General features: G+C 36.6%; 1 protein-coding gene across 2 annotated transcripts in view; it reads right to left on the bottom strand.

Moving 5' to 3' along the window:
• The window catches only part of MED23 (mediator complex subunit 23), a 36360-nt gene extending 17976 nt beyond the window's left edge, over positions 1-18384 (bottom strand). Inside the window, exons 1-13 of one of the 2 annotated variants that reach the window (XM_027690914.1) lie at positions 18247-18384; positions 16688-16719; positions 16496-16583; positions 15588-15712; positions 15338-15449; positions 14457-14555; positions 13797-13898; positions 12960-13029; positions 11262-11374; positions 10089-10184; positions 9514-9531; positions 2949-3149; positions 1352-1495 (exon numbers count right to left, since the gene is read on the bottom strand). In XM_027690914.1, coding sequence (XP_027546715.1) covers positions 1352-1495; positions 2949-3149; positions 9514-9531; positions 10089-10184; positions 11262-11374; positions 12960-13029; positions 13797-13898; positions 14457-14555; positions 15338-15449; positions 15588-15712; positions 16496-16583; positions 16688-16719; positions 18247-18306 — 1260 coding nt within the window. In that variant the 5' untranslated portion in view covers positions 18307-18384. The remainder of the gene's footprint in view (positions 1-1351; positions 1496-2948; positions 3150-9513; positions 9532-10088; positions 10185-11261; positions 11375-12959; positions 13030-13796; positions 13899-14456; positions 14556-15337; positions 15450-15587; positions 15713-16495; positions 16584-16687; positions 16720-18246) is intronic. The other variant, XM_027690924.1, reaches the window with a different exon arrangement.
• Between the last annotated feature and the right edge of the window lie 140 nt (positions 18385-18524).

Raw genomic sequence — 18524 nt, 5'->3', positions numbered from 1 at the left:
ATTTTTAAAGAACGGATTCTACCCTCATCATTGTATGCAATTTTAAATCAAGAGCTCTGGAAGAGACCCGGACCTCAGTAATTATTCTGAAAAACACCCAAACCAAACAAATTATCTAAGACCTTGGCAAAAGGAAATTCATGCTTAGAGTATACAAATTCCAGACATCCATAGTTACAAAGTATATGCTTTTCCTCTCAACCTCACACATATATTATTCAGAAATCAGTTATGGTATGTGCTTCCATAGTAGGTACTCAGTGGTTCACCAGTATTTTCTGAAAAATCTAAATTGTTTAGCATCATAGTTAATCCTTAAAGATTAATACATTTCTTATGAAAAGGTAGAAATACACCCCAAAATTAAAAGTTTTGGATACAGACTCAGGTATATTACTGCCATTGGAAAAGGCACTCCGGCTCTCTCCTTTTGCCAACACCCGCATTTCTTTCCCTTTGATACAGTTACTACTGCACAAGCACCACAGGCTGCATAAGTGAGACATCACCACTGCATAATCAACAGGACTGCAAGACAAATAATCGTAAGAGCAACAGCCATAGATAACATTTAAAGTGCTTGTGAAATTGAACCCTAAGAAATGCCCTAGTCACACAAAGACTTTAAACAAGTGTAACTCGGAGCCATCACTACAGCTAAAGTAAGTAGTCCCATCACTCTTCCCGTATTTTATGCTGACAAAAGCAACTGCAAGTTCCTGACACAAATTGTACCGAAGAATTTCCGTGGATCAAAACTAATATATCGGGGAAAAAATTGTTACATATCAGTGTGATACACCACACATTTGTATTATCATAACCACTGACCCAAAGCAGAAAGCACTATGAAAAGAGTTAGCAATCTGGACTTCACGCTGACAGTGCTATCATGATGAAAGTTTAAGAACTTCTAACTGTCTCTTCTAGAGGAATGTATAAAGCATGACTAGGATTGGATCTGTCCCACCAGAATGAATTTTAACTAACCACTCAGTTCTTTGCAACTGAAGGTGTCTTTCAGTGTACTATTCTGTTACAGCTCAGATGTAACAATAAAATTACACATTTTTCCTTAATAGTCTCCTCAGTGCTTCAACAAACTCCTCAAAACTTTAGTCAAGCCAAAGTCAAGGAAGAGAGCAGTCAACGTAAGTTTTTTCATGCCCCTAAAAACAAACATCTTTACATGGATAGGAAATCCAAGTAAATCCTAAATCCTAAAAAAATCATTTAATTATGAAGCATCTCTCTTTAACTATGCAGCACATATGTGTTTTAAGAGTGAATCAAGAATGATAGTAATACTGACATATAAAGGTCCCAGTTGAATTAAAAATTAGAGACTTACTTCTTTCTCAGGATACAGGAGGTCAAAAAGCTTCATAACTGGTAGGAAGTCAGCCAGTGCATTCTTCTGGATGCTGCCAGAGATGAACTGGAGGAGCACCCACATTAAGTGGTCTCTCCCCTTAATGAGACCACGGCCTGCCAACTGTAAAAAACACTCAGTAACAGATAAATACTGCACACAGGAGAAAAATCACTGCAAAGATTCCTATAAAAATACAAGGGCAGACTAAAACAGTTCCAGGAGAGATCACTGAGAATTTTATAGCAGGACTTGGTAGAAACGTACATCATGTTTCCAGAAAGAAGAGAAACAGGTACATTAGTTGTAACACACAAACAGACTCTGGGAGGGCAGAACAATTAATGGTAAGATTTAAAATGCATTTAACTCTTGAGGATCACTGTTTTAAAAAATTAGCAACACTTAAATACTATCTTAAATTGTCACTCTGCAGCCTTGTAGTGAAGTACAGAATTGTCATTAGCATCAGGCCACAGGTTTTATAAACTCTTTCTATAAAGGAAGTCTCTGAACCAGAACAACTTGGGCTTGCTTCATCTGCACTCGTGGATTTTTTTGTGTGTGTGATTTAATTTACCTGTAACAGCAATTCTCTGATAACCAATACACTTCTCTTATCTTGCTTGCTGTAGTGTTATATTAGATTTGTTCAATTGTTTTGTGTCATGGCTATTGTTTCAATGGTTTATCAACACTAATTACAGAAAAACAGCCCTGGTAAAATTAATTTTAGGGATAACAAAGAGAGCAGAGAACTACAATCCATCATCAGTAAAACATAGCATACAGAGTTACATTTTTATGTAACATGGAACTGAGGACAATTGAAGATGGGGCAATGTGTAGTGCATGTTAGAAGCTGTATCTAAATAGCCACAAGCTAATCCTATAGTGAGGAGAAAGAACACCCCTTTCCTACCATCAACAGCATACAGCTCTCTAAGCAAAGAACTCAGGATATTGCTGACTGACTGTAACCCCTCGTTTCCCTTCTTAGGACTGGCATCACCACCCTTAGAACTCAGAGAGGCATTGAGCACCAGAGAAAAGGGCAAATACCAGTATCAGTTTTAATGGAATTATTATTATTATTATAACTTGGGACTTTGATTGTCAATATCACTGTAATTGGACAAATTACCTTTGATTAGATTGCTTTGAGTTGATTGATTAGACAAACAGCAAGTTCCCGCATTCATTCACATGGCATGTTTTTCAGTCCACAGACAGAACAGGGTGTTCATTCTGTTTTAAACTCAGTTGTAAACTAGATGCAACAGCACAGTACTTGGATCTTCCGAATTATGCCAGTTTATCTCTTTATTCTAGTTATTCACGTGTTTTGAATCCAAACACAATGGAACATCCTATAAACGAATATACTAAATCCAGATCTAGCTCACAGCACCGTAACTTGAGAATCTGACTTACTCCTATACAGCACAATATTAAAAATTTAATTAATTCTTACACATAAGGTACTTCTTGCAGAGGTGTGTGACACTTTTTTAAAACATAATTGTTTTGGTTTTTAAATCCCTCTTACCACTTGTGAGCGATACAAACAATTTACCTTTTGATGGAGCGACAGGACCATATGAGGAAAACTTGCAAACTGAAAGAGCACAAAGAAAATGAGCTGGCTGGAGAGATGCTGCCACAGAAGCTGACTGGTTCCACCATCATCAAACTTCTCTTCAGTCTCAGACCGTTCCATGGCATACACCACAAGATCCACCAGCTGGTCCTCCAGCACAGGGCAACGTTGCTTGTGCTGTAAGGCAGAGATCAGATACAGTATTCCAAAAGCCTTGCCATTAACTCCAGAACTTGCACAGTTGAAGTTACAGTACAGTATTTTGAAAGAAGGCTGGGAAGCGTGAGATGAAGTCTGAATTTAAGTTAAGGATAAGTCAGTGTATTAAAGCTGCACTATGTTACAGGTCACAATGACTTTTACATTTTATCATACATTACATAATTCCCTATTCAGTTCCAAAGCACAGCTCATCGATGCACAAATAACATCTGGGGATTTTGTGGATTTTTTTTAACAAAGTCAAGCAGAATGTTATTTCTTTGATCTTGCATTCACAGAAAACAAAGTCTTTTAACACACAGGTGGGGGTTCTTTTGTTTGTTTTGGATTTTTTTGTTAGTTTTTTTCTTCCTTCTTTTCAAAAGTAGGGCTCACCACAAAGAAAAAGATGTATTATCTATACCACCAAATGCAGAGGAAACATCCCAATATCTGATGCAGGTATTTAATGACTATTCTCTTTTTCACTCTCATTTTGGGCTCACCTATAGCCTACAACTAGCAGCAGAATTAACATCTGGTCATTACCCGTATAATTAGATGTTGTCCTATTGACACAACACCACAAGTTACGCAGCATCAAAAAGGATTGAAAACTACCCAGGGGTATGTTCTAGATACTATGAATAGAAATTACATCTCATAGTGATGAGTTCTTTGGATGTTTGACTGCCACAATCTTCACACTGAGCTACATAAACCCAGAAATAAAGATACACACCATCTCTGATGACTTCTAGTAATGATCAAGTAAGGAATGCATTACATATTCAGATACACATTAATACAGATGTATGTAAAAGAAGGCCCACTACCTGTGAAGATTATAGATCTTCAGTTGAAGACCATCAAACATAATGTCACATGTTACAAGTTCTTTAATGCAACAACCTTTTCTTATTACTCTGCATTTGTATTGTTACACCCATACAATGTACTATTACTAAGGACAAAACCCCTTTGGGGGTTTTCTAAACTTACTTTAGAAAGTGCTAGCACTTTGGAAATAATCTAACCTGTTTGTTTCAATGCAATCTGTATTCCAGAATGGTTACATTTATTTATTCATTTATTTGGGCTGATGCCTGTAACATAATGCAGCCTTAAAGAAAAAATTATTACTTTAATGAGACAAAAGAAAAGGAGCTGAGCTACTCAAACTCTAAACATGAAAATGCAGTATCCCTTTCTAGAGGCAAAAAGGTGTTTGTAAACAAGTTTTAAAATATCACCCAAATACTAATAAAACATTTTAGGGATGCCTTAGATGAGTTCTTTGACTTACTAGCCAGGCAGTCTAAAAAACCCTTTTAACTAATAAAGATATAATAAAAGTAAAGAGAGATGCTGAAAGGAGATGCTTGTTCTACCTTCATTGATGGTAGTCTTTTGCTTTGAAAAAAAAAAAAGATTCTCTTCAATTAAAGGCAGAATGCAAGAATTGGAAAAGTTGTCAAAATACAGTGAACAGCATCCCCTATTGCATGCTCTTCACCAGCTCAAAAGTGCAGAAAGCTACAATTCCAGCTGTGCTTTCTTGAAGCATGCTTAACACAAACCTCTAACTAGAACAGAAAGCATCAATTATACCTTTTCTTCCAGAACGCCATGTCATTATCACAGACCAACCATGGTACAGGTTTACACAGAGCAGTGTTATCACCACCAGGTCAGAATACTTCGGGTCTTTTGTAGTTCATTTTTTTCCCCCCTCCCAAAGCAACTAATTATGAAGCAGAGCAGGGTGCAACAGACAACACTAAAGACTAGTTTATAATCCAGCATGCAAAACTACTATGTACAGGGCTTGAAATTTAATAGTTTTCTAAGCACTGGGTAATGTCCAAAAGCCTAATCATGTTAGGCTATATGAATTTAGAATAAAATTATTGAAAGAATACAGGAAAAATATTACTGTTAAAAAGAGAGCCAGAATTTCCAGTAGGAATATTCATTATTCTGAATAATTCTAAGATTGGGAAAAGTTTAAGAGCAAGAAAATTAAAAAAATTAATTCAATCTTTTATTCTGAAAATCATACTTTTATTGCTTTAAGAACAATCTTCAGTAAGCAACATAGCAGTACTTCATGTTCTATCTTCATTAACTTAATTTTCTGGGAATTTTTTTTTCTGTATTTTCAGTGAATATAAATTTTTGCACAGATTTTGTATTTATAATTTTAGAACACTCAAAAATAAAATACTGTGCTGCACAGGAATTGGCAGGATTGGGTCCTTGTTTTATTAATTGCTCACAACTGAAAGAACATCTCAGTATATACTGAGATGAATAAAAATAAAGGTGAGAGCTGATCACCTTCATAAATAAGTAGGAATTCATGTTATGGTATGGCTTAAGTAAAACAAAAACAAGCAACAAAAAACCCCCAAACACGGTCTTGGATTGCATATGGAGAAATATAGCATTCAAAATCACTATGCTTTTCTCCTAAAGAGAACATAATTCAAATTTTTATAATTTGGTTACACAAGCACATATTCTCCATTTTGTCCTGAAAATAACATTTAAAAATCTGTCAAATAACCTAATTGAAAACATTATTAAACCATAAAGAAATACAGTGGGGGGAAAAACAGCTACCATGACACCTTGATTTCTTGAGGCTAGCCCTCTGATGATGGAGTAGTGGTGGTACTTTAAGTGGATCAAAGCTTCTATTGGATGGTGGTTTGTTGCTCTTATGCGAGTTTGGATTTTTTTTTTTTTTGAGTGGGATGGTGTTTAGGTGGACAGGGTTAGCATTAGAAGTGTTCCTTCCTAAAAGAAAAGTATTTTAAGAAGTCGGTAAGGCTGGCTGACAGTTATGATAGTTGTTGATATTTGAATATTTTAAACAAACAACATTTACTAGACTTAAGAAATGGATTCAGAAGACCAAACCACAGAGACCAAGATCCCCACAATAGTAAATGGATAAATGATGTCCAATTCAAAAAGCTTGAAGTAGTTAATACAAGACAGAACTACTCCCACACTTCTATTTTCCAAGACTGCACTTTACAAAAACACAAAACCTTAAAGCTTATTCTTTGTATTATGCCTGATTCTATTTCTACCAAGTTTGGTAGCCATTCTAAAGTTTTCCTCATTAAAAAATGGAGTAAGTTTCAACAAGAAACTTGTACTTGAGTGTTCTCAATGCACACCCTACAATCAGAAATATATAAAAAATAATCACACCCCTTAAATTATTTGCCATGTTAACATAGGTAATATTGCATAGTAAGATCCCAGCTATTTTAAAAATAAAAGTGAAAGGAAAGTAAATTTTTGAATATTGCATTCTGTCATTCCTTTCACAATGCATGGACAGACATGAAATAAACAACAGCTTCCCCAAGCTAATTATCCTGGTTTGTAGCTAGGAGAGAATACAACTACACATGCACCCGAACAGAGTATGGCATAGATAATTTCCTACTCAAAGCTGCAGATCACCACTGCTCGTTGAAAAGGTGGCCAACCAAACATACTATTTAAAGAGCAAAATCATTTAATACAACTGCTGCTAATTAAACCTTTGTATAACATTACAGAAACAAGACACTTGAAAATTACCTTCTCTTTCAAATATTCCCCAAACCAGAGAAATCAAAGTAACAAAGCTTGTGACTGTTTAGAGGACTACAGTAAGATTGTAACTGCAATTATGCAAGCTAGAATGGCTTTTTATTCTTCATGTAAGTGTGTACACACAGAGAAAGTAAAGATATAAACAAAAACATCCAAAGGGAATTCATGTCCTTAAGACATTACTTAAATTCCATTTTAAGAACCAACTGTAGGATCCCTAAACTAAATCTCAATTTGGTATCAGTGCACTAAGACATTTTGAACTGTTAATCATTTAAAAAAAAAAAGATAGTTACATAGTTCAAAAAACTTATTTAAAAGATAACTAAGAATCAGGAGTAACACCCCAGCTAGTAGCAAAATATAAATTGACATAGAATTATAGAATCATTTAGACCGTTAAGATCAAGTCCAACTGCAAACCATGATAACAGACATGATAAAATACAATTTAAATCTCTACTTCCTATAGACTAATTCAAACAGGTATACAAGAGTATGTACTATCCCACACAGAAGTACACAGCAGCAAAAACTCCAAGTCCCCAGACACCAAGAGAAGACACATTTTTGAAGTCCATATTATTACATCTGGACTCATAGCCATACAATTGACAAGGGTATTAGAAAACCTCATCCCTCAAGAAAACTTAGAATCCTGAAAGGAACACGTGAATCTATAAATATATGAAATTTTACCTTCATTTTTTACCCTGCAAGGTTAACAGGACAGCTGGATTTGTATGTTTTTTACACAACAAGAGATGGCTTGAATGAACAGTTTTCTAACATAGATCTGCTTAGTTAAGACTGAACCACAAAATTTCGTTGTTCATCTTCAAGAATATTTGAGAACTAGGACAAATCTGGCAGAACCATACCTAGATTCTGATGCCAAAAGATTCAAATGAAGGCTCCAATCCTGCAACTGGATCTGTGTAAATAGTTGACAGGGCATACAAGCAACTTCACATAAATAATTAATGATCATAAATAAATAATGATCATTGCTTTGAGGTGTTTCTGTATTTATTTTGAAACAAACGTGGCACTATTTGCATTTCTATTATAGCAACAGTACATTTCTGCAGGTTATTTCTCTAACAATAAAATACAAAATTATTAACCATTTTACTGAAAGCATTGATATAGTTACACAACTTCTGAAAAGCATGCTACTATTTTTGTCAGGTGGCTACATTAACAAACTCAGCTATAACATGAAGTTAATTTGTACCCAAAAACTAGTAAAATTTTAATGTTTTCCCCAGTTTCAAGCAGAGTATATTAATGTTTAAACGGAACATATTTCCTGTTCTATACCACTACACCATTCACCTCTATATTTGTATTTTTAACTCACATATCTTCAACTCACAAATTTTTAACAGCCCAAACATCATTATGCTGGTGTAATTGTAGCAGCACAGCTATAGTTCATGTTCTGTCAGCATTTCCTTTATAAGCTACATTCTTCACATTTGTTCCTTGGCCATAAAAATTCACGCCAGGATGAAACTTTGTGTAGGAATTCCTATACTAGTAAACAAATTTTAAGGAGTATAGATTAATATGGTAAAGTAAGAGTTAAACCCCAGCATTTTTAACATAAATGTTTTTTGACCTGAAAGCACAGACCACCCATAGTTAAAAGAATAAAATGGGTTCAACATATTTTTTGTCTAGATCTTGTATAATTTACCAGCTACAGGACGGATAGAGGAATAGTTTGGTTTATTAACCCAATGCAGACACAGAAATAGACACACAAATACTACTCAATTAAACAGCTCATTTCCAAGGTTTAACATTTCAGCTGCTTTGAGATTGTCATATATAACACAGAGTACTGTTTGCCAAGATGTAGGAATCTGCTCATTCAAAAACACTGTCCCAATTCAGAAAAAGCACCGGTGTACTTCACTTACAATGGGAAATATACACAAGGTTTCAGGATCATGTAAATTTTATAGTCAAGTTACAAATCTGAAAGAAGTTTCTTAAATGGAAACACTGACACAACCTTCACTATAGTATTGCAAACAGCAACGCTATTTTATAAATCTTATTTTTTTAAAGTAGGTGTGGAAATTTTTAGTGTAACGAGGGATAAACTGTAAATATAACACCAATAATTTCAAATATCAAGCAGAAGCCCACTTGGTTGATTTGCTCAGGCGTTTTATTTATTTTAAACAAGTAGTCAAAATTTTAAGGAACTACTTTTTGTGTGGTATTCTGCACTACTTTTCTTTCACCTAGCTTGGGGAATATTATAATTGCCTGTTGGTAAGTTTTTTACAGAGGCTTCCTAATGATAAGAAAATTCCATTAGTAAATCTTTTTTTTTTAATTATGTATTTACAGCTTTATAATTTTACACTTAAGTCCAGTGGTTGTTTTTCCACCTGCTTAAGGAAAGAAATTTTGAACTAAGCATCTCTCCTCATCTGAAAATTCCAGCAAAGTAAAAAGTTATGACTGGTAGGAAAAATAGTAACAGTCCATTCCAACAAAAATTTTAGGATCAAAGGACCACTGACTGTCAGCTTTATGCTACATCTCTCATATCTCTAGAGATCTGCAGTGAGAATCTGCCCTTGACTAATAGTCCTGCCAATTTCAAGCCCTGCCTGTACACGTATTCTCTAACTGGAATCAGTGGCTACAAAGCGGCCAGCGTATCGTTAGTCACAATACAACAGTAAGGTTGTGAACATACCTGAGCAATGTTCAAGGTCTAGAGCATTGGAGGATGGGCAGGACAAGACAGGACAGAACAAAAATAAAGGAAGAAAAAAAGAAAAGACAAAACAGTGACTATGAGGCCAGCCTCAAGGATCCCCAAGTCAGACTAAGCCCTCCCATTCATTCTAAGGTATAAAAAGGAAAAAATGTTAACAAAACAAAACCCAGCTTTCAACTACTCTAGTACTATAACATGCCAATATAACAGAGTACAACAATGCTTTAAAAACTAATGAACAATAACCAGTCTCCTACTGTCTGTCAAAGGTGTACTTGAGGCTGGCCTTATAGGAAAAAAAAGCAATGCAAAAAAAAATCATATTTTAAATCTCTACTTTTCAATTTAACATTCGTAAAGCAATATACAAATGATAGGAAAAACAGGTCCAATTAACCTAATATGATCTCATAAAAAAATAAAAATAAATTAAAAAAAAATCACTCTCTGTACCTAAACTGTTTTGCTTAGTTAGCTATAGCAAAGAAAAGAGAAAAAGAATAGTGCAGATTCTATGCAGAATTAAATCATGTTACAGCACAGTACAGTACCTGCTTATTCAGACCTAGCATATTGCAGACCATATCCCTTGAATACGGTTGTTCCAGTACATATCTCAACAAAGCAGTCTGTGGCTCAAACAGATCCTTGAAAAAGAAACAAGCAATCACATACAAACATATATTGCCTCAAAATTATGTTTAATACTGAGTTTATGTTTAACAGAATTAAACAATGTAAGAATGAACGTTTAATTTATGCAGATATGTATTATCTGGCAAATTGTCTTGGTCTGTGATCACCAAAAGGAGCAAATAATCACAACTCTTAAGAAGTGGCAGATTTTATGAGGACCAAGTAGAAGTACATTGTTCACCCAGTAAAAGGATGGAACAGCCTTGAACTCAAAGGAAACAAGGTAAGAAAACTGAGGAAGCACATGACCAAAGTGCATAAAAATCATGCATAGTGTGAAGAAATCAGATGTGGAACAACTGCTCACTCCATCTTTCAATAGCTGAATAACGTTAAAGAAAAACATTATCTGAAACTGGGTTCAAAACAAACAGAAGGAGCTGATTCCTCAAGCAACATGAAGTTGAAATGTGGCACTCCTTGTCAAAGGAATGTTGAGGATGCTAAAAGCTTAAAGGGGCTCAAGAAGACTCTGAACAAATATTTGGAAGATGAAGGTTAACTAAATAGACAGAAACCACAGCTGTCTCAGGAAACACACAAAATGATAATTGCTGTAGATTATGAACACTACACATGTTAATAGAGACACTATCTTTATATCCCTCCTTAGACAGGATACAGGGAATGGGATGCTGGACAACACGGATTTATGTCCTGATTCTTTAGAGTTTTTAAGTTCTTTTAGTACACCACTATTTCACACTCAGAGTTTTAAGTTTAAATAAGCTAACTTAAATATAAGTTTGAATTGTAAAATTATCTTTTTTATGCAATAATGAAGAGCACAGAAAAGATGAAATTACCATCCCATTCTCTTCCATATAGCCACTGCTTAATAACTTTTCCAATCAACTCTCTGCTCTCACTTGCTCTCTCACAGGCACACACCCACAAAGTACATTAAATTATGTCTCGTGTTCTTCAGTATCCTAGGCAGCAGCTGAAATTCCCCTCCCCCCCAAAAATTATATAGAAGTTTCATATTTATTGAATATAACATATTTAAGAAGTTTAATAAGGCATACCTTATCATATGGTAAGAGACCTTTCAAAGGAAAACGAAGCGTTGTAGGATCCAGCTTCCATGAGTTACACATGGCACCTGAGTTATTTACCACAGGAAGGAGACTACAGCGACCTACATGCAAAGAAACATAAATTCTAAACTAATGAAATTGGCCTATTCCCTAATCATTTTGATGCAAAAACTGGCCCCAGACACATTTACGCTCTCCTTAAATTTCCACTGCTTAAAGCTTTTGACCGTAGGATTGCTTCAGGCTGATTTTATTTTTCTAACCAATTTTCAACTAATAAAATATCTAAGGAATAAAATCCCCATTTATTCAGATGAGGTACCTTAAAAATAAAAACATTTGCAAATACCAATCTAAAAGTACCTTTTTAAGTTACCAGAAGACTGTTCCCTTGCCATTGCTTGACCTAGGGATTTGATTTTGGTACGCTGACGCTTTCCACAAAGAAAATGGCATCATAAATCTAATTATATAATCTAGTCTTACAATTTCCCTTCATTCCCCCTGTGGGCAAGATTCTGATCAGCAAACTAGTCAGATGCAGGGGTGTGTATTCCAATTACACTCAGTGGAAATCTAGTCAATTCAGTCAGCATAGACCAATGTGATTCAGCTGATCACACATGAAGCTGTAAGCTAAATTTACACTTGTTAGTCAATGTAGATTAGACACCTGGGATTTATTTCATAGGCACCAAGCACACCTGTATATCAGCATCTGAATTTAGATGCTTCAATTTTGACTTTTGACAGTTCAAATTCCATGACTTCTATTATCCAAACCAGCCATACTATTACCAGATAAACCAAAAAGTAAATAAATATTTATTTCTTCCCTTCAACCATATCTATACAACTCATTTACACATAACAATGCTTGGAAAAAATTGTGTGTGATCCCCATGAGTCACATAAGTAAAAGCTATGCCACACTTTCAATACAAGAATAACTACAAGCTTCTGAAACAAAATGCTTTGAAACATTACAGATGAATTTACATTCTTAATCTCTGCACTGAATAAGCTCAGCTGCAATAAAATCTAAGAAAGAAGGCAGCTGTTATTAAACTACTTAATTCTCAAAGCAAACATAAGACACTTTTATCTTCTGAAGAAAATGAAGCAAGCATCACAACTAAAACAGCAAATTTTGATCACCAGATTTCTAACAATAAATGAAGTGAGCATTTCTTTGACAGAAAAGTACAACCAGAACTTATATGAGCAAGGAAATGTTCACACAGAAGCCTGCAACAACAGAGAGAGAGCTAAGCAGCTACAAAAGCTGCAATGGAAGTTGAAGTCAGAAAACACTCCATGACTAACACACCAGCGGATATGTATTAACTCAAAATCCCTGAGCATAGAAAACTTACAATGTTCTTAACATCTACAGTACTTAGAAAACATATGACCATGTAACAAGTGGTTAACACTCAGTAGTTAACACTTCCATTACCAGGTTGTAACAAAAAATTATTTTGATCTCATCAATACGAATTTTCCCCTTCAAAGCAAAAACTGAAGGGAACCAAGCCTGAGAACTGACAAGAGTAAAGACACTTCATGAAACAAAACACCTGAATCATTTGACTTAGATGATATATGTCACTAAAGGTTATAAGAAACAAAATAGTTCAAATAAATTAATTTATTTTAAAGTCATTCATTATGTCATTCTCTTACCACAAATGGAATTTATCCTTGCTGTAGGTCTGAAGGTATCCACAAAATCCGATACTAAATTACCTAGTAACTGGGTGAGAAAAGGAGGAAAAAAATAAGGATTTAAGTTCCAGATAATGATAAGGAGCATTTAAGATTTAATACTTTACGCATTCTAATAAAAATAAAGGAATCTACTAAAATAACTAGCTTCCTATATATTTCAACAAGTCAGAAAAATCATTCAGAATCTAAAATCGCAAAAGAAAAAATGTGACATTAGAAAGAAGGTGCAGGAAGCACTCTTCTCAACTTGCACTCAAGCAAGAGTTTATATAAGAACTGCTTCTCCTATGCAAACTATATTATTTCAATTATTACACTTAGTAACAGATGATTTAAGGCAAGCTATAAGTCCTGTTCATAATACATCTGTTTACCTCTGAATAACAATTCCATATAGACAACTGACACAAATTAGTACACTCTAGTTTAAATCTTGTCTTAAAAGTCAGTAATAATTTTCCCATTAATTTAAGGGAGTCCAGATTTTATCCTTTTCGTGACACCTATTTAGTTTAACAGAATGCAAAATTAAAAACTGGATCAATATTACTTTTTTTTTTTTGAAACAATGACCATTTTCATGGCACCAAATGTTTTTGTATCACTGAATTTAAACACAGCTGCTTCTGCAATCATATCAAGCCTGCAACTTAATTTATATGAATAAACACAGAGCTTACTGTTGAATGCAAGATTTTAAATCCCCATGTAAACTCTGTTTTGAAAAAAATTGAAGTAATGTTGTTTTGTGTGCAACAAAACTCCAGATTACAGTATTTGATATATCATTACCCAATGAGGAAGTTTTCCTTCGGGGTATAGTTTTCTGATTTCTGTAACTGCAAAGTAAGCAGGTAACAAACATGCATTTCTTTCCAAAATGTAGGCTACCACCTATAAATGAAAAAATACATCAGTGTAAAAGACTTTGAATAAGGTAAATGAAGGTGTAGTCTGCCTACTAATCTGAGATAGTCCATTAAAACAGATAAAAGAATTAAAATACTTTTTCTGAAGTTGTATTCTGATAGTACTACTCTAGTCTAAAACTTGGTTTTAATTGTATAAGCCTAAGTTAGACTGTATAAATCTAAGTAAAACCATGCCTCTATGTCTGCCTACAAAGTACTGCCAACAATTACTATTTTTATTCACTAAGAAAAAAAAAATAAAGAAACTAATCTCAGTATTAAATCCCATACATCTCACCTTAAGCAAGTCAAACATTAGGCCTGACACTCCTGTTACGGATTTTAATGCTTATTTAGGATATTTACAAAAATTGCTTTGTTTCCTGCATAAAATGCATTTACAGTCAAGAATAAGGGCACAATGACTCTTTCCTGTTTAAATGTACCAATGCTCAGAGCCATCCCACCTATTACAAACTCACTAGCAACAACAGAATGAGGCCTATCTTTCTCTGTAGTGATACAGTATTCAGATAGTTACCTCTCTTGCTGCTAAAAGCTGCTGTACAACAGCTGAGCTCACAGTGTTTGGAATTGTTAAGATTTTCTCTAGGATCACTTTCAACAGGTCTCGCACACCCTAAAAGAAAGCACATAAAATTAACATCCCCAGATATTCTTTATTTCTGACAGAAAGATTACACATTCAATATGGTCAGACAATATTTTGACAGAATTAGCTCTTTGTTGCTAAGTGTCAGAAGACAAATGGCTGTTGAGAATTTGAACACTAATGACATAAAACTGCTTTGGAACGTCTCAATCTTAGGATACCCCAGATGAGAAAGTAACTGTTGATATTTTGACGCGGATGCAGAGACATCCAACCTACAATGCCTCGTGCAGGCTGACCAGAGTGCTATGCTGCATTTTATTTTGTAGTTTATTTTGCTCTATCGCAATCAACAGTACTGATGAGCTGTTCTCTGCAAGACATGCGTGGTTTCCTACTCTTTGCACTGGAGTTGTACTCTGCCAGAGACTCAGCTTTCCGGACCCTTCTGCTACGTAGCAAGAGGGGTTAAGCAGATGACAAAATTTCAGCCTTAATGCTTGATAATGTTACTTTCATATGTATACCACTTCTGCAACTGCATTAAGGTTATTTAGCCTGTAACTGAGAAAGGATGAAAGGGGACCGTAATAGAGAAAAGAGTACGAAGAGTTACATTGTAAATACAAAATTACCTCTTAAGGTAAAGCTCCATTATGAAAAAGCATTAAAAGTGGTCTCACTGAAATTTTTTTTCTCTTGTAAGCAAAGCAGACTTTGAATGATTGGGTGTCTCTGACATAAAATCATAAAAACAAAGCTACAAACCAACATATTTTAGCACAGAGAAAGGAATGGGTGGAAGATACCTTGTAGTCTACACCTCCAATAATCTTCCGGACCAATTTAAACGTTAACGCCCACAACTGAGTTCTTTCCCATTCAAGTGTATCGGAGTTTATCAGAGATTCACAAACCATCCTAGCAGAAGACAATGCAAGAATGAATGAAAGATAATAAGCACATGTTTTCCAGAACTAATTGTACAATGTCATTGTAAAAATACTTCCAATATTACAATTTCCATGTATCTGATCAATTCATTCCAACATAACTTACCTGGGCGGCAAAAGTCCAGTTTCTACTGCCATTGCTAGGCAGTCATAAAGAAAAGAAATTCTTTTAGGACTGTGTTGGCTATGAATAAATCTTACAATCCACTGGACGCACTGTTCATGAGATTCCTGAAAAAGCAGTAGAAGGGAGAAAGAATGTATTTACAGGTAGTGAAACAAACTACAAAATTCATATAGTATCCTACTATGAAGAAATGAAACTAACATAAGAACAAGACTATGAATTGGTGGAAGTGATCCACCAATAGTCCAACCTATAGTTTTTCCTACAAGTATTTTGATCTTATTTTGAAGAAGTTCACTTGTGCAATAGAAGCTGTTCAGGTATCCAGTACAAGAAACATCTCCTAGCTTAAGCACCGATTTCTACAGTCAACTTTGGTTTTAACATATGAGTTAGCACAGAATAAAGTAAGACAGAACTGCTCTATATTATTCTTCCCTTTTCAAAGTCATAATCAAATTCAATAAAAACAAAGTTGACCGGGTCTCCAATGGAACAGTGATGGAACAGTGCCTGGAAGCACCTAGGTTTTGGAAGGTATTTTTTAAACATAAACATCTAGTTTCTTTTTTTTAATTTTTGCCTACTTATTCACTTCTACTAGAAATTCTGTAACAAATTACCTTTATCTGTTTATTTTGTTACTGTTATACTTCCCTTTGTTTATCTCTATTTGCACTGCACACCAACTTCTGCTGAACAACTATATAACATTACAAATCCCAAAACTAATTTTTGTCTTGCAAAATCTTCCCATATTCTTTACTACGCAATATCTGAAAGCAGATTCTGAATGACTGAACACAGACCTTACAGCTTAAGTGTCTGTCTACTTTATATTAAAGAAAGTATATAAAGTACACATAAGCAACAAATAAAACGTTAACCTGGGAAAGACTGCTCCAGAACTGTCTAAAAGCTCCCAGGCAGCTGATCAGTTTGGTTCTCTCATCTTCAGGAGTGTCCATAAACATACTAATATAAATAAGAACATCAGTTACTAGCAGTACCCAATGAAACAAGTAGAAAAATACATCTTTGCAGAAAATCTTGCACAAATAAACTAATATTACACTTACCCAGGAAAAGCTTCTTCGATTACTTCTGTTTTCTGTAAAAGAAAACCCCCGAGTGAGCTACTGTTAAAAGGTGTTTTTTAAAAGGTTTTCTAGCAGTATCACACCGCCAGGACCTTATCAGCTATTTGTCACCCCAGTGTTTCCAACTGTGAAGTTCCCATATCTACCAAGAAGCCCATTCGTTTGTGCTCTACAAAACAGAGACTTAAATGACCCAGTGACTTTGGTGCATAAAGGGGAAGTTCTGTTTAACTAATAAAATATCTTTCTATCATAAAGTCACTTGCCTAGAGGGCAAAGGGAAAGCATACTTTTTATGGATAATGCTTTTAGTACTATCCCTCACAGCATCCTTCTGGACCAGCTGTTGAACTGTGGGGTGAGCGGGTTCACAGCACGCTGAGTGAAGAACTGGCTGGAGGGCAGAGCTCAAAGGATTGCAGTGAGTGGGTCTGCATTTGGCTGGTGACAGGTCACTAGCAGTGTTCCTCTGGGCTCAATTGTAGGGTCAGCCCTATTCAACAAATTTATCAATTATATGGATGCAGGGGTTGAATGCACCATGAGCAAACTTTTTGATGATACTAAACTGAGAGGTGTGTTGACTCTCTGAGGGACGAGAGGCCATACAAAAGGATGTGGCAATTGGTGGCATGAAATTTAAGAAGTGCCAGATTCTGCACCTGGGACAGAGTAATGCTGGGCACAAGGAACATATTGGCTGGAGATCAGCCCTTTGGAAAGGGATCTGGGGGTACTATTTGACACTCAATGTGAGCCAGAGGGAGCCCAGGCAGCCAGGAGGGCAAACCCCAGTGTTTGCTGCTTGCAAACACTGTTTTTAACCGGCCAAAAGAGGTGATTATTCTGCTGTATTAATCCTTGGTGTGGCCTCACCTTGAGTAGTGTGAGCAGTTCTGGGACCTGCAATTTAAGAAGGATGTGGAGGTCCTTGAATACATCCAAAGAAGGGAACAAAGCTAGTGAAAGGGCTGGAAGGAATGTCCTATGAGAAGTAGAGGACTTTGGGCTAACTGTGCTTCATTCTGCAGGCACCATCGTGTGAGTGTATTTCCACTATTTGTTCACACCTTATGCTAGCTGATGAAAAAGGTCTCCTCAAGACATTCATCTTCTCACAGTCTCCTTCAAAGTGCCTCCTTAAACAGCTTATTCTGCAGTAAACTCAGTGCACTGAATTTGGTGTTGGGTAAGCAACCTGTTTTATGCCCTTTTTATGCCCAGTCCTGCTCTGCGTCAGCTTTTATGCAACACTCAGCGAAGAGCGATTTCAGCCCTGAGAAACCCCCCTCCCCCCACGGATCCCTCGGGCCACGGGGCCGCCTCTGGAACAGCGCCAAACACGGCCGGGGAGGGCGGCGGGGCTTCACCGCACCAACTGCCCCAGGAGAACCAGTGGCCCCTCTTCCCGCTGGTTTTCATCTCCTTCGGGATGCCTGCACTCCGTGGGGGCGCCCGGTGGGCCGCAGGCGCGCAGTCGAATCCCGGGACTACCGGCAACCCTGCGCTGGCGGCGGCCGCCCCGGGTACGGACTCACCACCACCTCCTCGAAGATGCTCTGCAGCTGCGTCTCCATGGGCACCATGGGGATGGCCATGGGGCCGGCCGGACCCCGGCGGGCCCTTTGTCAGTCACAGAGGAAGGCGCCCGCCACCCCAGCTCCCGCCCCCGCCAGAAGCTCCTCCCGGATCCTGCTCCCCAGGAAGCGGCTGCTCGGCACCGCCGTTCCGGGCACCGCCGTTCCGGGCACCGCCGTTCCGGGCACCGCCGTTCCGGGCACCGCCGTTCCGGGCACCGCCGTTCCGGGCACCGCCG

This window comes from Neopelma chrysocephalum, unplaced genomic scaffold (assembly GCF_003984885.1).
Source record: "Neopelma chrysocephalum unplaced genomic scaffold, ASM398488v2 Primary Assembly neopelma1_23, whole genome shotgun sequence".
Lineage (NCBI taxonomy): Eukaryota > Metazoa > Chordata > Aves > Passeriformes > Pipridae > Neopelma > Neopelma chrysocephalum.
Note: the sequence above shows the minus strand (reverse complement) of the source record. Positions and strands in the feature narration are given on the sequence as shown.